This window comes from Fragaria vesca, linkage group LG3 (assembly GCF_000184155.1).
Source record: "Fragaria vesca subsp. vesca linkage group LG3, FraVesHawaii_1.0, whole genome shotgun sequence".
Taxonomy (NCBI): Eukaryota; Viridiplantae; Streptophyta; class Magnoliopsida; order Rosales; family Rosaceae; genus Fragaria; species Fragaria vesca.
The window spans coordinates 3,959,533-3,981,992 of NC_020493.1; the positions used below are offsets into that span (position 1 = coordinate 3,959,533).

The following is a 22,460-nucleotide window of genomic DNA, read 5'->3' on the forward strand; positions in this document are numbered from 1 at the left end:
GGTGTTCTTGATTTTGGTATTACCAACTATTGCAATGATATTTATTATATTTTCTACACGTTGGTGTTCAAGGAGGAAGACAAAAAGTAAGAAAACTACTCCTTCAAGATATGTATTTTATTTCAGATTATAGTAATTAATAACTCCTATGATAATCTATGAAGCATAGACTGCATAGTGTGTAAAAGGGCAGCCAAGAAATGGTTACTGATAGAAAGTTACTTCAATCTATGTTTTAAAGGATCTCTGAGGCAATTCAGGCAAATGAAGCATGATGACAGTAAAATTCCACTGACCTGGCATGATGGGGAGATGAACCAAGACCTGGCATTTTTTGACCTAAACAGCATAGTTGTTGCCACAGACAACTTTTCCATTAGTAACAAGCTTGGCGAAGGTGGTTTTGGCTCAGTCTATAAGGTAGCTACATATCCCTGTAAAAAATAATACGTGCATTCGTAATTAAACACCATTCAATTCAATCTGTTATTTGCATTGCTACAATCAATTTATAGGGTTAAGCACTTGTCAAAGCAAAGACAGATGAGTAAAGTTAATAGAAGTCCTCCTACCCATACATCACATTGAAATCCCACTTCCATTATAATCTGAACTATTGACTGAAGTCAGTAATATGATGGCAGGGGCTCCTAGCTAATGGACAAGAGGTTGCTGTGAAAAGATTATCAATGGATTCTAGGCAAGGTTTAGAACAATTTAAAAATGAGGTTATGGTGATAGCAAACCTTCAGCACAGGAACCTGGTGAGGCTTTATGGTTGCTGCATCGACTCAGAAGAGAAGATGCTGATCTATGAGTACCTACCAAACAAAAGCTTGGACTTCTTCATATTTGGTACACCTCTCAATTTACAAGTACATTTATCTGATCTGCTATATAATTGATTTTTACCATGGTAAATGAACTAATGTATAACCACGAGCAGATCTTGTACACTTGCCTCATTCTGGACTAATTCTTTGATTTATGGTTTTATTTTTTGGACCAGGAAAAAGTAGAAGCTTATCAATGGACTGGAAACAGCGTTTCAATATTATTAATGGAATTTCAAGAGGGGTCTTATATCTTCATCAAGACTCGAGACTAAAAATTATCCATAGGGACATAAAAGCTAGCAATGTCCTATTGGATTCTGCAATGAACCCCAATATCTCAGATTTTGGACTCGCTAAAATGTTTGGGGAAGACCAAATCCAAGCTAATACAAACAGAGTGGTCGGAACATAGTAAGTACTTTACACTACATGAACACCCATATGTTATAGGATTCATATGAAACAACTGAACATGTTCAATAGCTTATCTCCTGTTCTGTGACTACAGTGGCTACATGTCACCAGAATATGCAATGCAGGGGAGATATTCTATCAAATCTGATGTCTTTAGCTTTGGTGTCTTGCTGCTAGAGATCATAAGTGGCAAGAGAAACACTGATTATGATCCCGAAAGTCCCGCCCCAAATTTGATTGGAAGAGTAAGTAATGCAAAATAAATATTATTGTTTACTCACCAATGCTGTACTTCTGAATGTTTGGTCTAAAACGGCTTTCTGAATTGCATCAGATTTGGGATTTGTGGAGAGAGGGGCAAGCACTAGGGATAGTCAATCCATCACTGCTTCAGTCATATCCTAGTGATGAAGTCTCAAGATGCATCCAGATTGCGCTACTCTGCATCCAAGAATGTGTAACAGATCGGCCTACCATGTCGGAAGTTGTTTTCATGTTGAGTAATGAAACATCTCTTCCTTTTCCTAAGAAACCTGCATTCATATTACAATCCAGCAATCCATCAACACCAGGACGAGGGCCTTATTCCGTAAATAATGTAACTATAATTATGCTCCAAGCACGATAAAGGCGCAGCATGTGCATCATTTCCTTAAAAACAAACACAAGTCTCCATTATGTTTTTTTTTCCGCCAAAAAGTCTGCATTATGTTGCTAGTGTTTACATACTGAAGTTTTCTTCATACATATTCAAGTAGTAAGATTTCTTGTTTATATATGAATCCGAAACAACAAATGTAAAGGAATCTTCTGTTAAGTAAACTAGTGTTTTGGGTTTAGAGAAGTATTAAAAAAAACAGTTAAGAGCACAGAGTTTTCTGTTCAACATTGTAGAGCAGCAAACAAAAGTAGGGGTATGTATAACACTAACAGAAACTGGGAATGGGCTGGCAAGACAACTGCTACATTGGTTTAGGGAATGGGCAATGTATACATTGTATAACACTAATCCTAAACATTGGTGAAGGGGCTCAAACCTACAGAACATCCATTTTAGATACTTATAAAGTGTTGAACCAGAATTTGGGGTGACATTAAGGAAATCTCTTTTACTACCCTCCATTTAATATGCTCTAAAGTATCCAAATTTTACATCAGCAATCCAAGCTGATAAACTAGTCATGCCATCAGTAAATAAATACATAGATATGCATATTTATCCCAAAAAAAAAGATATCAAGAAACTATGAATAAAAGAGCAATAGCTTGATTTCAGAAATCATGGGCCAAATTAATTTCAGTCATGCCAGCAAGGAGAATCTAAAAATAAATATTATATATAAAATTTATAAATAAGTCGTGAAAATAAGAGTAGATGGGATCCCGATAACTGCTCATACAACAACCTCAAACTTTCTGTTGTTTATGGTCTCGACAAGCTATGGTGTCAAATTTAAAATTTATCACTCAAGTTCTGGGAATCCCAGAACCATTAGATAAACCTTAAACTTAAGCCTAAAGAACAAACAAAAGTCCCTTGAGCGGGATCATAGCACAAAGGGATCCCACTTTGCAGGATCTTGTCTAAGCAGCAGACTGGGGTAACGGTTGTGTGTGTGTGTGAAAAGAATCTAGTAATGAAGAATAACAGAAACAATAGCAGGTTAACAGTTTCCTTTCCTTTATCTTTTTTTCTGTCTTCTAATTCAATGGTCTGGAATCATATAATATCCTTGTATTCCATTCCTGTCTTTTCCACTAGCTAGCCAGCCTGAACAGCACTGAATTTTACAAGCTCATCCACCTTCACAAACATCAACCACTAAAAAGAATGGATTCAAGAAAGTGACACAAAAACGAGAAAACGATTTGCCGTTCAATAAATCCTGCCATTGTGTGTCAGAAAATTTAGGGATCATAATTCATTTACCTGTTGAATCACCCAAAGCACCATTGACGCATGGAAGACTAAATGACGACAATGTATAGTGAAGCTTCAGCATTTTTTCCAGTACCAGGGTCCTTTGCTTTAGAATATAATCTCAACAACAGGTCCTAGACTCTTAGCTAGAATATAATCTCAACAACAGGTCCTAGACTCTTAGCTAACTGGTATTTGTTATGTAGGCTATAGGAGTTGGGTTATTGAAGACAGTCATTCACAGTATTGGCTTGAGCCCAACCGAGATGCCTGGGATAAATATTTTAGCACATGAGAAATACGCAAGCTCACCCCAATAATTCAAATCACCTCCCCAGCGTTTTCTGTTCAACATTGTACAGCAGCAACCAAAACAACAATTGATTGAAAACTAATCAATCTATATGATCCTAAGTTTAAGAAATTAAGGTAAAGGAACTAAGATCATCCTACGATCTAGGACAGCTGCAGTTTAATATTAAGACAATCGAATTAAGATTAGGGACATCATGCATGTGTGTTTCAAAGTCATACATGGTACTCACCTTCCCTAATGGGCATTGGGCTCTGCAGCTTCATCAAGTCCCATCAAATTACTCATCTTTTCTTCTGAGTGGCACATTCTCCGACACCATGACGGCGCCGTTTTTGTGTCCGCCGGAGAAAGATTTACACTTGGGTTCTTCAGCCCAGGAAACTCGATAAACCGCTGTGTTGGAGTTTGGCACAACAATGTTCCAAACCAGAACATCGTCTGGGTTCGCAAACAGAGACAACCCGGTTGCTGTTTAGCTCTGGAACTCTGTTGATACATGAAGAAGAAGAAGGCCTTCTGAAGTAATGATATATTGGAAGGACCAAAGTATCCCTCTTTGGTCAGCTACTGTTGCTCTTTCTTCAGCTTGTTTTGCTCGAGACTGAGAGACTGAGAGGCTTTGATTATAAAACTTGGGCTGGATAGTGCGGTCTGGCTGAAAGCCCAACACTTCTAAAGCAAGTTTTAGATGAATCTATTGAGCTCATCCATATATATATATATAGCACTTAGTACATTGCGACGTAGTCATGTTGATCTTTATCACGCTGGCCAAGACATATATGCTCAACCACCTCGTGATATAACCCCAAGGACACCTCGTGATATAACTCCAATGATAGAGAGTTATTTCTAAGTATAATTATTTTGTTTTCAATCATTAATTAGATTGCAAATTTAAAGATGATCGAGCAAAGTTTATTTGGTCAATTAGTGAATATATGAACACTATGTACTATTTATCGTAATCATAAGTACGTCGTAACAATCATTCCACCAATCCTACCATGTTGTTTATAAATAACATATTGTAATGTGATCTTCCTTCTATTCTACCAAGTTGTTTCATTTCCTCTACTATAGCTATGTGCATCATACTTGTCAATGAAGTTTCAAGATAGATCAAAATTGCACTCTTCTGCGCAAAAGAGCGTATGCAACCGACCGGCCAACCATGTCATTTGTTGTTTAGCTGTTAGGCAGTGATGCAACACTTCCTTCACCTAAACAATCTACATTTTGTAGACAAGTTATTATCAATTATCAATAACTGCATGTTAAGGTCCATAACTTGTTGAGATATCAATCTCACATCGGAAAAAATGAGACTTTATCTGTAGTTTATAAGGGTTTGGGTCTCTCCACCCATTGTCAATTAATTTTAGATGTGAACTCTAGACTACTTTATCATAGTATTAAAGCGGGTTACCCATGTCCACGTGTGAAGCCCAAAGGTCACACGCACTCCACGTCACCCCAAATGTTGTCCACGTGTTAGACTTGAAAATTCGCCATACATGCGGGGGCGTGTTGAGATATCAATCTCACATTGGGAAAAATGAGACATTGCCTGTGATTTATAAGAGTTTAAGCCTCTCCACTCATTACTAATTGGTTGAACCCTCCTAAATTATCAATTATGTAACATGCACTTCAGTGTAAGCTCGGTAAGGCCTCAAATCTTGAATCTTTGATAAAAATATAAGCTATTATATAAATATATATTATAAATATTAAAATATATGACAATAACTGGTTCTGATGTTCACATGAGTGATCAGTAAGCAGAGAGCTGGAATACAACTATAGGTTCTTGTTTCAGTACATATAGGAATTTGAGGCCTTTGTTCATACATACATCACTAAGATGTTGATCTATGACGTAGAGTTTCAAATGAGGTTTGCAATTTTCTTCCCGTGTGTCCATTTCTTTAGAAATGTCTAGCTGCTAGTCTTGTGTCCCTAGATTTCTGATCTGGTGTGGACAATATTACTTGACGTAAAGGGAACCTTTGTGAGGTTAAGGACTCACATTCACTAGTCAATTGGACTGACTCACATTCACACACTAGTCAATTGGACAGAGGGAAAGTGGTTCCTTCCTCTTTCCTATGGGAAAGGAAAGAGAAGAAAGAGAAGGGAAATGAAATTTTATAAGAACTTTCGATGTTTTATAAGAACTTTCTATTTCGATGTTTGGTAACACCAAGAAAGTCTATTAGAAAGTTGTTAAAGAGTTGAAATTTAATATAATAAAAAATTGTGTTGTGAGTAATAAATGCAGGGAAAGAAAAAAAGAAAATGGTTCCTTCCAAATCCTAAGGAACCATTTTCCCTCATATTTTCTCATCACTCAAGAAAGTGTTTCATTTTCTTATGTTTTCCCAAACACTGGAAATGAACAACTTTCATGCTTACTTTCCATGAAACAAACGAGACTTATATGAAGTCGGTCCATTTTGGAATAAGCTAGTGATGCACAGACACTTTGCCAAAGCAAAACGTCTCACAGAGAAAAGCCAACCATGAGTTTCAGTATCGAACCGTTTATCCAGATAATGCTTATTCTCTTCCTTCTTCTTCTAGCTTCTCCAACTTGCCAGCTTCCCCTTGACGCCCTTACGCCAAACCAACCCGTCAGAGACGGCGACGTTTTAGTCTCTAGCAGGAAAATCTTTGCGCTAGGGTTCTTCAGCCCCGGAAATTCCCAGCACCGCTATGTTGGAGTTTGGTACAACAATGTTCCAAACCAAACCGTAGTCTGGGTTGCCAACAGAGACAACCCAGTTAATGATTCCTCTGCAGTGCTATCGATCAATGGTGATGGAGGCCTCGTCATACACGGAAATGACTCAAGTAACCCTCTTTGGTCAGCAAACGTTACTCTCTCTTCACCAAACAATTCTACAGCCAAGCTTTTGGATACAGGAAATCTTGTTTTGCTTGAGAATGAAAGCCAAAGGTTAATATGGCAAGGCTTCGATTACCCCTCAAATATTCTCCTTCCATATATGAAACTTGGATATAACAGACGGTCCAGGATGAACTGGTTACTAACAACTTGGAAGTCCCAAGATGACCCAGGAACAGGCAACTGTTCTTATGGGATCAGCCCAACTGGGCTCCCGCAACTAGTTTTGCACCAAGGTGGAGCTCCCCGGTATCGGACTCTAATCGGATTTTATACTGGGAAGCTATGGAGGGGTTCGGTGAGTTACATCAACAATGAAGATGAGGTTTCCGTCATGTATGTTCCAGACAATGAGTCAACTTTAACAGCAAGGACTACGCTAGATGAATCAGGAATCTTGGAACGGTCCGCATGGAATGATCGAGTACATGAATGGAACATGTACTGGTCTGCTCCGGTAGAGCGTTGTGATATGTATGGACAGTGCGGTCCGAATGGAAACTGTAACCCTTACGATGTGGATGCCATCCATTGCACTTGCTTACCCGGTTATGAACCAAAGTCACTAGATGGTTGGTATGATTGGTACTGGAAAGGTGCATCGGGTGGGTGCTTAAGGCGAAATGGAGGAGTGTCAATGTGTGGAAATGGGGAAGGATTTGTAAAGGTGGAACGTGTGAAAATACCGGACTTGTCTAAGGCAAGTTTTGACATGAACTTGAATTTGAAGGAATGTGAGCAAGTGTGCTTGAAAAATTGTTCTTGCATGGCATACTCGAGTTCTGATGAGGGCAGCGGATGTGTGACTTGGCCAGGGGATTTGATGGACATAAGAACACTTGCTGATGCTGGCCAAGTATTATATGTGAGAGTTGATGCAATTGTCTTAGGTGCGTAACATCTAGCTAGTACTTTATACCTTCTACTGCATGCTTGAATGTTTCTGAGTTAAAACGTCTGGACTACATTTTAGAATTCACATGACTCTGATAGCTATATTGAAATATAAATGATCATGCATTTTAGTTCATACAGTCTTTGCTTTCGGAAATCAGCAAAAGTACTTATTTCATGAAGACTCATTTTTTGTAGACTGTTGAATTTCTCTTCTTTCTTTTATAGCTCAATATGCAAAGAAGTCGAATGATCTTAGCACGAAGGGAAAAGTGACAGTTTCGCTGGCATCTGTTCTGGTGCTCTTTCTTGTGTTTTCTCTAGTGGTTTGGTTGGTAAGGAGGAAGAGAAATGGTACGTTAATAGTTTCCCACTTTTTTTTGTTTTTGATTCAACTTCATTTTTTACCTTACTTCTCCCTTGCTCGAATCACACGTACACAATGAACTTCCCTAGTTCCCTTTCTATAATTCATGAGTTGGCCGGTGATCGAGAAGACTAAAAGATCGAATTGATTCTGTGTTTGATGGCAGGTACAAGAAGACAAAATGAATTTATATTTGGACACAGCATAGGGTCATACCAGGGGCAATCTAGTGGTAGAACAAATGTTGATGATACTAGGCCAGATCTACCATTCTTTGATCTCACAATCGTAGCAGCAGCAACAAATAATTTCTCTATTGAAAACAAGCTTGGAACAGGTGGTTTTGGCTCTGTCTATAAGGTTGTTTCCCTCGATCGATTAGTAGATTTTTTGAATGTCCAAGTACATTATCTTTTTTTTTAATAAGAGATTAGACGATATTAGTTCCTCGGAAATAGACTATTTAAAAAACAAGTCTCACCCTCAAACCTGAAGGTGCCTTATCAAGTGAATTTGGATTCCTATTATTTTTATGCATATTTGATTATTTTCAGGGTGGCCCTCTCTAACATATATATTGAGTGTCTATAACATATAAGTTACTCAAGGCAAGGCTGCAGTAAGTTGAGTTTGGTTATTGTAATTTCAGGGCGTGCTTTCTAATGGAAAGGAAATAGCAGTGAAAAGACTATCGCAGAATTCATGCCAAGGAACTGAAGAATTCAAAAATGAAGTGTTGCTGATCTCAAAACTCCAACATAGGAACCTTGTCAGAATTTTAGGTTGTTGCGTTCAAGATGAGGAGAAGATGATTATCTATGAATACTTGCCAAACAAAAGTTTGGACTTCTTCATTTTCAGTAAGTCTTAAAATTGCTTTTGCATCATTTACTAAGACTTGATCAATAGGGAAGCTAGAATTGTTTTTAATTTCTAAAGGTCCTGCTTTCTTTTCTTTTCAGATGAATCCAACAAAGCTGATTTAGATTGGACGAGACGCTTTGAAATCATTTGTGGAATTGTTAGAGGGATCTTGTATCTTCATCAAGATTCAAGATTAAGAATCATCCATAGAGATCTAAAGGCCAGCAATATTCTGCTAGACGCTTCCATGAATCCCAAAATTGCGGACTTTGGTATGGCTAGAATATTTAGGGGAGATCAAAATGAAGCAAATACGAATCGTGTGGTTGGAACATAGTAAGTAATTTCCTTCAAAATAGAACATAGATACAACATGCATGATAATTCAGAGTAGTACTACGTAGTAATTTCATTCTCTATATGGGTAGTGCTAGAGAGCCTTATTAAGGCCTATGATTTATGGTTTTAATCCTAGATGGTATGCCAAGTCACCTATCCACATCATTAAATAAAAAATTCATGCTATGTCATTTTTGGGTAAAAATACAATCTTATCATTTCATATTTATATATATATATATATAATCGCTTACCTTTTCAAACTCATTGTCCAGTGGTTATATGTCACCAGAGTATGCATTGCGAGGACGATTTTCTGTAAAATCAGATGTATATAGCTTTGGGGTTTTGCTACTGGAAATCATTACGGGCAGAAAGAACAGAGTTTATTACCAAGAGGAATCTCCAGACTCAAATTTGGTCGAACATGTGAGTTAATTAACAATACTAGCTCTTTGCAGACAACTTCATCATCCCATTATAACCGTACGTGCTAACTTGATGATGATGTAAATTTTTCATAGGTTTGGAACTTGTGGCTTGAAAGTAATGCCTTGGAAGTCGTTGATCCATCTCTGGGTGAATCATACCCTAGGAATGAAGTCCTGAGATGTATCCACATTGCTCTCTTGTGTGTGCAAGAGTATGCAATTGACCGGCCAACCATGTCTGCAGTTCTTAACATGTTAGGTAATGACGCAGCACTTCCTTCACCTAGACAATCTGCATTTCTGTTGCAGAGAAATGCTACTAGTGGAGATTCATCAACCAAAGATGGAGCTGATTCTGTAAATGACGTGACATGTACTATGGTAGAAGCTCGATAAGAGCCTAGCTAGGATCTATCTTAAAGCTAGGATGAATATTGATACTTTAAAGTTTACATAATATCGATTTTACACGTTCTCTGCGCGCCTTTGAATATTTTAGGGTCTAATTAACGAATAAGTTCCAACATATAACTCTGAAAATGTAGTTGTTTTTCTTATAGTTCTTTTCCATGCAACTAAACAAGGGGAATAAATAGTAATCCTATCGTGAATAGTATTGTTACATTTGAGGTTCACCTCCAATTAACCCACCTCCATTTCCATTTCAAGATGCTTCTTGGCATGTTCAAACATTTTCATATTCAAATTAACAACCGACTCGAGTAATTAACCTTCGTTAAAGATTTGTTTGCATGTTTTGAATTATAAGGTGCATATTCCATGTTCAACTTGAGAGTGCGTACCTACTATACTTGTTAAATATTTGCTTGTTTCGAATCATTGGCGTAGCTAGGCATCATGCAAATGTGAGTGTTAATCGATGACCTGTTTCAAATTTTTTATTTTGTTTTGAAAATGTCAAAGTCACAGTCACCTTCAGCTCATGAACTAGCCATGCATGCTTGTGGAAATGGCTTTGTGAAGGTCTCTATCGAAAACAAGGATTTGTTAAGGTGGAACTTGTAATTTGCAAATGCATCGGACTCGTCTGCCCAAGTTTGAACATGAACTTGAACTTAAAAGCAAGCGATCGGGACAGCGAGAATGCTTGAGAAACTGTTCATGCATGGCATATCCGAGCGTCGAAGAAAATGGATGCATGTGTACGTAAATAACTGGGCGAAGGGACTCGATAGACATAAATATGTTTCTGAATGCTGGGCAAGATTTACCTGTATATGAGACTATGCATGAGAATATGAGTCCGTGCAATTGTTTTAGTGAGTTGATCGAATGGTGTTTGAGTAGAACCGTCAATCTTTTTGCAGCTATCAGTCGCCATGGTACATACTACTCAAAGCTAACTGTGACATGTCATTCTTTCCAGTTTCAACATTATGTTTTCATTTTGAGTAGCCAACAGCTAGCTAGGAGTGCTATAGCAAGAGCGAAAAGAACTGGTTGGCCATATTTAACATTAAATTTAAAAAATTTAACTACGAAAAACAACTTGGGATATATGCAGGTGCTACATATTCCTCACTAATTTTATTTTATTTTTTTGAGGGAAAAGGAAAAACTCTATTGATCAAAGATTATGACGACCAAAACGGTCAAACATGAGTGGTCCGAAGATCATACAAATGCAAGTGAAAGCCACTAATGCTAGCTAGGAACTAAGATTTAAAAAAATAACCTCAAAACTACGGTCCAAAAATGTGGATCTTAAACAACTAAAAAGAGAATGTTAAATAACCTCTAAATCTAATAAACAACCTTGAAATAAAACAGTCGTCCTGTTGAATGTGACGCCTAAGACCTAATGGTGCACGTTTCCACTCAAACAACAGCTTCGCTCAAAGCAGTATAGACTCATAGGTGTCACTCCTCTAGAAGCCCAAAACCTAGTAGGCCAACCCAAATAAGAAAAAAGAAAAAGATAAAACCCTGAGGCCCAGCCCGCCTAGGCCACATTGCTGCAGCCCAATTCAGATGACATAGGCCCATGAGCCCAATCTTCCCTTCCTCTCCTCCTTTCGGAATCGACCGTTGCCGGGACTCACCGGAGGAGCCTCCTAATGATAAAGGAATTTGTTGCAAAATACATCGATGTAATCCAGTAAGTAGCAGAAGATTAATTAATTGGTGCGCGCCAAATTTAGGACCGTAACCTAAACTACTGTAAATATTAATTATGGATTAGCTGACTTTTTATCCAAGTCTACGGGGATTATCTGCGGAATGTTTCCAAATTGGAAAACTTTCTCTAATACCTACATATACTGCCGGCGAGACTGTTTCCGAAAGTCAGTTTCTACCCGTTGACATTACAAATGTCAACCAACCATGCATGTCGACGGCGGTCAGTGGGTAACTTAGAAATACCCTAATACTCTCTGCTCTATCTTCATGAAACTGTCTTATAGATCAACATTTATCTCCAGTCTTTTGAAGGATTTTGTTATACATGTAATTTATAATGTGCATGAGCGGACATGAAGACTAATGAAGCAAGTTAATTACTCTCTATGACAAGCTCAGCCAAGTGTGAATGATCGAGCCAATGCAAATCCCCCAGGGCCTTGCCTGTGCATACTTCTTAGTCTTTTCCACGAGGAGAAAACAAAATTTAAAAGCCATCGTCCCCGAGACACTAATTAATACTTTTATGTCTGGAGAGCGAATTTCATCCTTGAACGAGTCTCCAGTTTGACCTTGCTAGACTGTAAAACCTAGTATATATAAAGGAGATGAGTCGCTTGACCAAGAAAGACTACAGACCTTCTAATTCCTTTACTTTCTTCCACTTATGAGCAATCAGTCACAATAAACCATGAACTCTGCTGCTGATTGTTATATCAGCTTATTGCTTACCTTCCTTCTTCTCCAGTGTTCCAACTCCTCTGACAACATTACTCCAAACAAGCCCATTACAGACGGCGTTGTTCTCGTCTCGAGCGGGAAAATCTTTGCACTTGGATTCTTCAGCCCAGGAAATTCCAGCAAGCGTTTCGTCGGAGTCTGGTATAACAATGTTCCCAACCAAACAGTTGTGTGGGTTGCAAACAGAAACAGACCTCTCAACGATACCAGTGGACTCCTAGCAGTACATGGAAACGGAGGGCTTGTCATCTATGGAAAGGACCGAGGTACCCCCATATGGTCCGCTAATGTTACTCTAAATCCACCCGGTAATTTCTTAGCCAAGATTTTGGATACAGGTAATCTTGTTTTGCATGATAATACGAGCCAAAGTGTTTCGTGGCAAAGCTTTGATTATCCCACAAATACAATGCTTCCAGGAATGAAACTTATGGTGGACCGGCGGTCCGGTTTGAACCGGTTCCTGACATCTTGGAAGTCTAAAGATGATCCGGGCACCGGGAACTGTTCGTACCGGGTTGATCCAGATGGCTTGCCGCAGATGTTTCTTTACAAGGATGGAGCTCCACGGTGGCGATCCGAGATAACTTCTTGGAACAGCAAGACATGGAAAGATGTGATGCGTTACTTCAACAATCAAGATGAGGTCTCTCTTATGTCTGTCGTTAACACCAATTCCTCAATCCCACCGAGGACGGTGCTGCATGAATCAGGAGTCGTTGAATGGTATGCTTGGAATGATCTATTACAACAATGGACCAAGTACTGGTCTGCCCCAAGTGATCGGTGTGATAGCTATGGACAGTGTGGTTTAAATGGTAAATGTGACCCTTACCGTGTTGAAGACAGGGTGGTTACCCTCGGCTGCTCTTGCCTACCCGGGTTCGGACCGAAGTCGCCGACTCACTGGAAAATGAGAAATGGCTCGGACGGGTGCATAAGGGAGACAAGAGAGGCAAACATGTGTAGGAATGGGGAAGGGTTTGTGAAGGTGGAAAATGTGAAAATACCAAACTCGTCGAGGGCACGCGTGAATATGAACGTGAGTTTGAAAGGGTGTGAGCAGGAGTGCTTGAGGAACTGTTCTTGCACGGCGTACTCCGGTGCCGATGAGAGCAGCGAGGAGAATGGATGTGTAACATGGTATGGTGACTTGATGGACACAAGTACTATTTTGGATGGTGGTCAAGATTTATATGTCCGAGTTAATGCAAGTGTCTTAGGTACGTAACACTGTTCTATATATCTCTTCCCTGTTAATTTCCTTGAAATTTTGTTATTATAAGTAGAAGATAATATAGATGATAATCATACAGAGGCGGCCTCACTTCAATTTTATTTTGTTTTTTCTATTTTTCCAATCTTAATAGCTCAATATGGAAAAAAGTCAAGGGATTCGCTAAGCAAGAAGCAAAAACTAGCAGTGTCAACATTATCTGTTGTAACGTTCATTCTACTAGTTTGTCTTTTGTATTGGTTGGTAAGGAGGCAAAGAGAAGGTAAGCAATCATTTCTCATGACCTTTAAACAGCGTGGAAGGGTCTTTTTTTTTTTTTTTTTTTTTTTTTGGCGTGGAAGGGTTCAAGAACATATTTATTCAGTTGTCTTGTATCCAGGGTCAACATACTTTGCAGAATCTGATAATACAAACTCAGATTTACCATTCTTTAATCTAACAATCATCGGAGCCGCGACGAACAATTTCTCTGTTGAAAACATGATTGGAACAGGCGGCTTTGGCTCTGTTTATAAGGTAGTGTTTCTCAACTCACAATTTAAATTTTGCAGACATTTCTACTCATTTTCATTCTATTCGATACATGAACTTCAAAGAAGTGGGTGTGTGTGTGTGTATATATATATATATATATATATATATAGAGAGAGAGAGAGAGAGAGAGAGAGAGAGAGAATTCTTTTCAAACAAGGATATCCTTACCTTTAGTTAACGTACGAATTAATTTCCTTATTAGATAGATATATATATACACACACACTAGAACGATAAACTTGAGATATGATCATATTAATTAAAGCTATAATTTCAGGGGACCCTTTCGAATGGAACGGAAATAGCAGTAAAACGACTTTCAGAGAATTCAGGTCAAGGAATTCAGGAGTTTAAGAATGAAGTCATGTTGATAGCAAAACTCCAACACAGAAATCTTGTGAGAATATTTGGTTGTTGTGTTCAAGATAAAGAGAAAATGCTAATCTATGAACACTTGCCGAATAGAAGCTTGGACCTTTTCATTTTCAGTGAGTCTTCCTTTTTCTTTTGTACCTTAAACTGTATTTTTATAAATAATAAGCAACTTTTTTTCTTTTCTTTTCTAAGCTACTTATTTTATTCAGATGAAACCAATAGAGCACTTTTAGATTGGACAAAACGTTGTGAGATTATTCATGGGATTGCTCGAGGACTCTTATATATGCATCAAGATTCAAGGTTAAGAATCATCCATAGAGATCTGAAGGCTAGCAACGTTCTACTGGATGCTTCGATGAATCCGAAGATTGCAGATTTTGGTCTGGCGAAAATATTTAGGGGAGATCAAAGTGAATGTGAAGCAAATACAAACCGTGTGGTTGGAACATAGTAAGTACACTCGGAAAAATCAATTTGAAGAAATTATGTTGATTAGTGATTAACCCTTCAAACTAACATATGTGTTGACATTGATGCAGTGGTTATATGTCACCAGAGTATGCAATGGAAGGAATATTTTCACTAAAGTCGGATGTTTATAGTTTTGGGGTTCTAGTACTGGAAATCATTACTGGTCAAAAGAACACTAGGCAGTTCCATACACAATATCAGAACACAAATCTGGTTAAATATGTGAGTTATATGTTATCAGCAGAACATAAAATTAACTAATTATTCCCAACCTAATAGTTAACTATGCCATTTCCAAAACAAAGTTATATGTTATCAGCAAAACATAAAATTAACTAATTATTCCCAACCTAATAGTTAACTATGCCATTTCCAAAACAAAGTTATATGTTATCAGCAAAACATAAAATTAACTAATTATTCCCAACCTAATAGTTAACTATGTCATTTCCAAAACTATGTCACCAGAGTATGCAATGAAATGAATATTTTCACTAAAGTCAGATGTTTATAGTTTTGGGGTTCTAGTATTGGAAATCATTACTAGTCAAAAGAGAGAGCCTATTCGGCGCACCCGTCATCTCCACCGTTAATTTTTTTTTTTTTTTTTGGCGGGTCAAAATGGACGGTGGATACACCCGGGTGCGCGGTGCACCCGGGTGCGCTGTATAATTTTCAGTCAAAAGAACACTAGGCAGTTCCATACGCAATATCAGAACACAAATTTGGTTAAATATGTGAGTTATATGTTATCAGCAAAACATAAAATTAACTAATTATTCCCAACCTAGTAGTTAACTATGCCATTTCCAAAACAAAAAAAAGAAGTTAACTATGCTTACTAGCTAGATGATGATGTTAACGAAATATCCTCCTTTTATTTTTAGGTATGGAACTTGTGGAAAGAAGGTAATGTCTTGGAAGTCGTTGATCCATTTCTCGGCGTATCATACCCTGTCAATGAAGTTCTCCGATGTATCCAAATCGCCTTCTTGTGCGTGCAAGAGTATGCTACTGACCGGCCAAACATGTCAGCGGTTCTTCTAATGTTGAGTAACGATGCAGATCTTCCTTCACCAAAACGACGGACTGCGTATTCATTGTTGGAGATAAGTGATGACAGTGGAGAATGGTCAAGCCGTGTAAGAGCTGATCCCGTAAATGAACTGATATGAACTGTATAGTATATGCTAATCAAGCTCGCTAATTAAGAGTCCTATAGTTTGGAATGATGTAGATACATGAACACTCTGTATTGAACAATGTTTCTTTAATGTAGATCCATCAATTTATGTAGAGATATTTTATATCTAAACATGGTGCAAATGCATAATTAATGTGCGAAGAAATAAAATATAGTGGTTTCTAATTTTCAATTTGTAAAATAAGAAGTATAAATTTCCTATAGGAATTTGGTTCAGACAATAATATGTGTCGGTCCTATATATGATTCTTGCCAAAAGATAAGTGACGTGCAAGACAGAATTATTGAACTAGTGTGTGACTTGTGAGGTTAAGGGACTCACATACCAGTCTTCCATGTTGACTTGCTGAAGTCAGTCCAATAAGTAATGCGTAAATAGAAATAGTGGGAAAATTCTATCATTCAGATGTGTTTTTTTCTCTGAGTGAATGGCGGTCATTATTGGAGTTGAATTGGCTTATTAATTAGGGTGGCATCGTATTTGGCTTGAGAGTGATTCAACTAGTGTTTTGGTTTGTCACACTTCCTCTTCTTTTAATCCATCATGGCCGCTGCGTATCTTATGGGTTAATTGCCTTGAACGAATTTGTGTCATGAATTTTCTTTATTCTCATATTTTTTGTGAGGGTAACGCAGTAGCTGAAAAAATAACGAGTTTCGGTTTGACATCCACATCTTTAATTTAGTATGATTCTCCCCCAGTTGAACTTCTCTCATTTTTGCATATAGATGCAATGGGTAATCCATATCATATGGCGGGTTAATATGTCTGGAGCTTATCTCTTTTCTTGATGTCGTATTCATTTTGGGGAATGGAGAAAGCCAAGTTGAAGACTTTCGATCTTATTGTTGACTAGAATGACTACTTTTCTTATGTTTTTTCTTTTGGTTTTGTACAAGAGATGAGTTTATCCTATTCTCTTTTTATCTATTCCGTCAGGTATTTTTACTTTCAGACATTGTAATTTCTGTGATATTTAATTAAAATCTGGACGTGAGGCTGAGTCTCCTAGTTAGGCTGGGTTTCAAACACTTTAAAAAAAAAAATGGAGTACAACAAGAAGCCTGTATGAGATATTACTGTTAGTGTTAGATAACAACGTATGGAAGATCTATTATATTCCAATGTAATGGGGTGTTACCTCTGAAGCATATAGCGTTATAGACATCAAGATGATCTTCATCCATAGGAGTTTTAATCGCGAGTTTCTACGTACCCCATTGCACCCAAGTATTTTTGTTAGTTTGTATTGTACATCGTAACTTTTATATACTGCACCATCAAGATAATTCATATTACTGTGTGGAATGGCAGCTCAAATTGTTTATCCATACAAAAGGGCCACTGTTCTTCAATATGCTTTGATGATATCTTCCTCTGTTTGTGTGTCCTGTTTCGTAGGGCCATTGTAAGCATGAACCTCAGATTTTCCTTCATCATGAGAAGCCAACTTTCCTTTGAAATACCTGATCACAAATTCACAATGCACGTTTGTCAGGTGTTTCTTGAGGATCGATGAAGTCATTTCGGCATACAAAATGTGGTACGTTTTTGAGCTATATGCTAGCCACTTGTAGATACATCTCCAATACTTGAGTGGAAACTTCTGGTATTGGAAAGATAGACTCGCGTTGATAAACCTTGTCAACAAAGATTACATCATCCCAGAACAGCTAGTGAGTTTTTTTGTTTTGTTTTTCCCATTGCACCTTTTGTTTGTTTAAATCGACTATGAGAAAAGCTCATTCTACTTTGTCAACTTTGTTAATATATATACAGGGTCAACCCAAATTGTTTATCGATATCAAATGCCAGTTCCAACATACTTTGAAGACTCTTCAAGGCATCTTGCCCTGTTTGTGTTCATGGTCCTGTTTTAAAGCAGAGCAGATAATGTGAGGATTAACAAATTTCTCTGTCAAAAATACTGGATTTTTGTGGTGATCATCTTGTAGAATTTCTAGAGAAATGGAATAACTATGCTTTGTCAAATCTAAACATTTAATGGTATAGCTACACCTATACACCATCGATCATCGATCCGCCTTGAAGACTTGAACAAGTCTCAAATGGACAAACACCCTACCGGATGACAAGTCTGAGGTCATAAGATCCATTCAAATGAGTGCTTAACTAAGCTAACAAGACTCTTAATCATTCTTCAAATGTGTAAAAGCTTATCCTGATGTTGATGCTACTACTTTAAGAGGGGATAAATCCTGTATGTGACAAAAAGAGGAGGAAGCTTCATCGAGTGGGGATGAAGAAAAAATGGAAAGGAGACAAAATGTTATAGTGAACCTTATATTTCCTGAAACAAAGTAACTTCTATACTTGTTTATATCACACCCAAAGACTTCGTCACTTCTCTGATTATCATGTGTATGAGACTATGAGTTCTATTTGACTGCCAGCTGCACAAAAACAGATGGTCAAATAAGGAGAACCAACAAGAACAGAACAGTATGCCAAATGAGAACAGTATCCTTTCTCTATTTTCTTTCTTTTATTGGGCAATCTCATTCCTCAACTCAAGCAAAGACAACCATGTGGTTTGACACAATATTGCCTATCTTGTTAGTTCTTCTTCCCTCTTGTGTTTGCCTTGATTCCTTTACGCTAAACCAAGCCATCAAAGATGGGGACGTGTTAGTCTCCGGCATCTTTGCACTTGGATTTTTCAGTCCAGGCAATTCTTCTCGCAACCGTTACGTTGGAGTATGGTATAACCAAATTTCTAACCAAACAGTTGTGTGGATTGCAAACAGAGACAACCCTGTCCCTGATACCTCTGGAGTGCTATCCATAAATGGAGATGGAGGCCTTGTCATCTATGGAAATAACCGAAGTTTCCCTCTTTGGTCTGCTAATGTCACTCTTTCTTCTCCAAACACATCAATTGCCAAGCTTCTGGATACAGGAAATCTTGTCTTGCTTGAAAATGAGGATAGTCAAAAGGTTATATGGCAAGGCTTTGATTATCCCACTGATACAATGCTTCCATTTATGAAACTTGGTTTGAACCGGCGGTCAGGGCTGAACAGGTTCATAACATCTTGGAAATCGAAAGATGACCCAGGAACCGGGAGCTGTTCATTTCGGCTTGTCGACCCTAATGAATTTCCACAGATGATTATTTACAAGAATGGAGCTCCATGGTGGAGGGCTGAAGTTGCACCTTGGGCTGATCAGACATGGGGTACTACAACTATTTTATTGAACAATGAAGATGAGGTATCCATTATGTCATCTGCTAAGAACAGACAGTCAAATTTATCAAGGACGGTTTTGGATGAATCAGGAACATTAGGACGGTTCACGTGGAATGATCGAGCACACCAGTGGACAGAATATTGGTCTGCTCCGGTAGAGCGTTGCGATTTTTATGCACAATGTGGTCCAAATGGTTACTGTGATCCCTACGCTGCTGATACTATAGATTGCGGCTGCCTGCCGGGGTTTGAACCTAAGTCGCCGACTGATTGGTACGCAAGAGATGGGACAGATGGGTGTGTGAAGAAGAAAGGAGGAGTATCTACATGCCGAAATGGGGAAAAATTTGTGAACCTGGAAAGTATGAAAATACCAGACTTGTCGAGTGCACTTGTTAATATGAATGTGAGTGTGAAAGCCTGCAAGCAAATATGTTTGACGAATTGTTCTTGCGTTGCATACAGTAGCAGCGACAAGACTGGCTGTGTGACATGGTATGGGGAACTGATGGACACAAGAATGCTTCCGGATGCTGGTCAAGCTTTATATGTACGAGTTGATCCAATCGTCTTTGGTATGTTCCTGGTTTCATTATTTCCCTAATGAGTAATGTTTCTATGCTAGTTCAGTGTGTTTTTCATTTTTATTTTTATTTTCTTTGTAGCTCAATACGCAAAGAAGTCAAATGATTCTCTAAGCAAGAAGGTAAAGCTGGCAATTTCACTAGCATCTGTTTTAGCGCTATTTCTACTAGTTTTGCTTGTGTGCCGGTTACAGAGGAGGAAGAGAAAAGGTAAACATGTCATTCATTGTTGAGATGCATACACCTCTTATTCCTTTTTGGCTTCATGAAAACATTATTCGGTTAATGTGTTGTCCTATATACAAGTCTGGCCACAATTATATTTCACCAGCTCTATCTGTAATATTGATAGGTAAGAGAAGCCAAAATGAATGTTCATTTACCTCCTTCAGTGAATCTACTCGTGGAATGGAACCTGATGAAAGTAGCATAAGCTCAGATTTGCCATTCTTTGACCTAACAACGGTAGCAGCAGCCACAAACAGCTTCTCTGCTGCAAACAAGCTTGGAACAGGCGGTTTTGGCTCTGTCTATAAGGTACTACTCAGTTTCCCTCAGATATCATCTCAAATCGATCATAGGATACACCGATATGCATCTATTTGTACTGTGTAATGCTTTTAATGAGGATATATGATATTTATGTGTAAGCTAACTGAATGTGTAATACATTCATAATTTACTAAAGTATACTGTAAGTTCAACATGAATTATCCTTTCAGGGTGTACTTTCTAATGGAAAAGAAATAGCAGTGAAAAGATTATCCAAGACCTCAGGTCAAGGGATTGAAGAGTTTAAAAACGAAGTAGTGTTGATTGCGAAACTTCAACATCGGAATCTGGTGAGGATATTAGGCTGTTGTGTTCAAGATGAAGAGAAGATGCTAATCTATGAGTACTTACCGAACAAAGGCCTCGACTATTTTATTTTTAGTATGTCTTCTGCTTCTTTGCTTTTATTTCTTAAATTGTCACTTAAACAAAAGCAACCTAATCTGAACTACCTAATCTTTGCAGATGATACCAATAGAGCACTTTTAGATTGGACAAGACGCTTTGAGATTATCCTCGGAATTACTAGAGGAATCTTGTATCTTCATCAAGATTCAAGGTTAAGAATCATCCACCGAGACCTAAAGGCCAGCAATATTCTACTAGATGCTTCTATGAACCCCAAAATTGCAGATTTTGGTATGGCTAGAATATTTAAGGGAGATCAAAATGAAGCAAATACAAAGCGCGTAGTTGGAACATAGTAAGTGAATTACTCCGAGTCATATGATATAAACTTGATAATGCATGCCTATTGATTGGTGAAAGAAGCTTGATAACCAACTATTTGCTGCTGCAGTGGTTATATGTCACCAGAATATGCAATGCGAGGAAGATTTTCAGTGAAGTCTGATGTATATAGCTATGGCGTTTTACTAATAGAAATCATTACTGGAAGAAAGAATAATGGCTTCTACCATGAGGAACATCCCGACTCTAACTTAGTTGGCTATGTGAGCATACTATTCTAATAGCAAACAGATTTACCCCTCTACTTATTTTTCCTAATTTGTACTCGACCTAAATTGTGTTCAGGTTTGGAAATTATGGACAGAAGGTAATGTCTTGCGAATAGTTGATTCGTTCATCGGTGAATCATACCCCATCAATGAAGTTCTGAAATGTATTCAGATTGCCTTCTTGTGCCTGCAAGAGTATCCAGCTGACCGGCCAACCATGTCTGAAGTTCTTTTCATGCTAGGTAGTGATGCTGCTCTTCTTTCACCACGAAGACCTGCATTCTTGTTGGAGAGAAGTAGCAGTTATATCGGTGGCCGTGATGGATCTAATTCTCTGAATGATTTCACATGTAGTATTGTAGAAGCTCGGTAAGAGCTAGGATTATGTGAATTTTGGCTAAGAACCGAGGATGATGATATTATATACGTACATATGTAATGTATATGTTTTACTTCAGCACTAAATCAGTACAGCACCTAATTAGGTGATAATAACTCCAACCAAATCCTATATTGATAGTCTGAAAACAAAGGCAATAACCTGCAAAAAGTCATCTTATCTTCAAACCTGCTTGGAACTAAACAAACAATACTGTCAACTCTCAACAAGTCACCAACTACATATCTTAATGCATATTGTCATTTTATAGTCGATTATCTTGGACTTTTACATTCTTGGACATGAAGACGGAGTCTTAAACTGCCTGAAATATTTTCTAACATACATATGTGAGCATCATGTGTGTAGGTCCATAGTGTTAACTGTTAACCAACAAACTTAAATGGTTTATCATAGTTGCGTGTCTTCCTCCTTCAACCGAATGGTTCCACTTCCTTTGATATTGATGCCATTACTCACAATCAACCCATAAAAGACGGCGACGTTTTGGTCTCTTTCATAAGAAAGTTTGCACTAGGGTTTTCAGCCCCAGAAAATCCCTACACCGTTACGTTGGAGTATGGTATAACCAAGTTCCAAACCAAACCATCGTCTGGGTTGCAAATAGAGACAGCCCTGTTCCAGTCAGTGACACCTCCGGTCTCCTAGCCAGTAATTCATGGAAATTGAGCCCTGGTCATATACGGTAAGCAGCCCAATCACCCTCTGATTGGTACTTCAGAGATGGGTCGGCTGGATGCATTCGAGGAAAG

At 38.1% G+C, this 22,460-nt stretch overlaps 3 protein-coding genes and 1 non-coding gene across 4 annotated transcripts; 3 read left to right on the forward strand and 1 right to left on the reverse strand.

Moving 5' to 3' along the window:
* Positions 1-81: 81 nt before the first annotated feature.
* LOC101301270 lies at positions 82-3,970 on the reverse strand. The gene is made up of 3 exons (XR_184193.1): positions 3,717-3,970; positions 1,532-1,783; positions 82-434 (listed from the first exon to the last, which is right to left on the reverse strand). It is a non-coding gene; the product is annotated as an uncharacterized LOC101301270 (transcript).
* Positions 3,971-6,012: 2,042 nt separating this feature from the next.
* LOC101291612 (G-type lectin S-receptor-like serine/threonine-protein kinase RKS1-like) lies at positions 6,013-9,689 on the forward strand. The gene is made up of 7 exons (XM_004295349.1): positions 6,013-7,288; positions 7,521-7,646; positions 7,826-8,019; positions 8,309-8,519; positions 8,622-8,795; positions 9,155-9,291; positions 9,387-9,689. The coding sequence occupies exons 1-7, from the start codon at positions 6,013-6,015 to the stop codon at positions 9,687-9,689; spliced, it is 2,421 nt and encodes an 806-aa protein (XP_004295397.1).
* Positions 9,690-12,126: 2,437 nt separating this feature from the next.
* Positions 12,127-15,971, forward strand: LOC101291908 (G-type lectin S-receptor-like serine/threonine-protein kinase At1g11410-like). Its single transcript, XM_004295350.1, has 6 exons — positions 12,127-13,399; positions 13,793-13,929; positions 14,225-14,435; positions 14,532-14,775; positions 14,865-15,018; positions 15,684-15,971. The coding sequence occupies exons 1-6, from the start codon at positions 12,127-12,129 to the stop codon at positions 15,969-15,971; spliced, it is 2,307 nt and encodes a 768-aa protein (XP_004295398.1).
* A 2,577-nt stretch (positions 15,972-18,548) lies between these two features.
* Positions 18,549-21,681, forward strand: LOC101292199 (G-type lectin S-receptor-like serine/threonine-protein kinase RKS1-like). Its single transcript, XM_004295351.1, has 6 exons — positions 18,549-19,788; positions 19,879-20,007; positions 20,150-20,334; positions 20,520-21,052; positions 21,149-21,302; positions 21,385-21,681. Exons 1-6 carry the CDS (start codon positions 18,549-18,551, stop codon positions 21,679-21,681), a joined length of 2,538 nt encoding a protein of 845 aa, XP_004295399.1.
* The last annotated feature ends 779 nt before the right edge of the window (positions 21,682-22,460 follow it).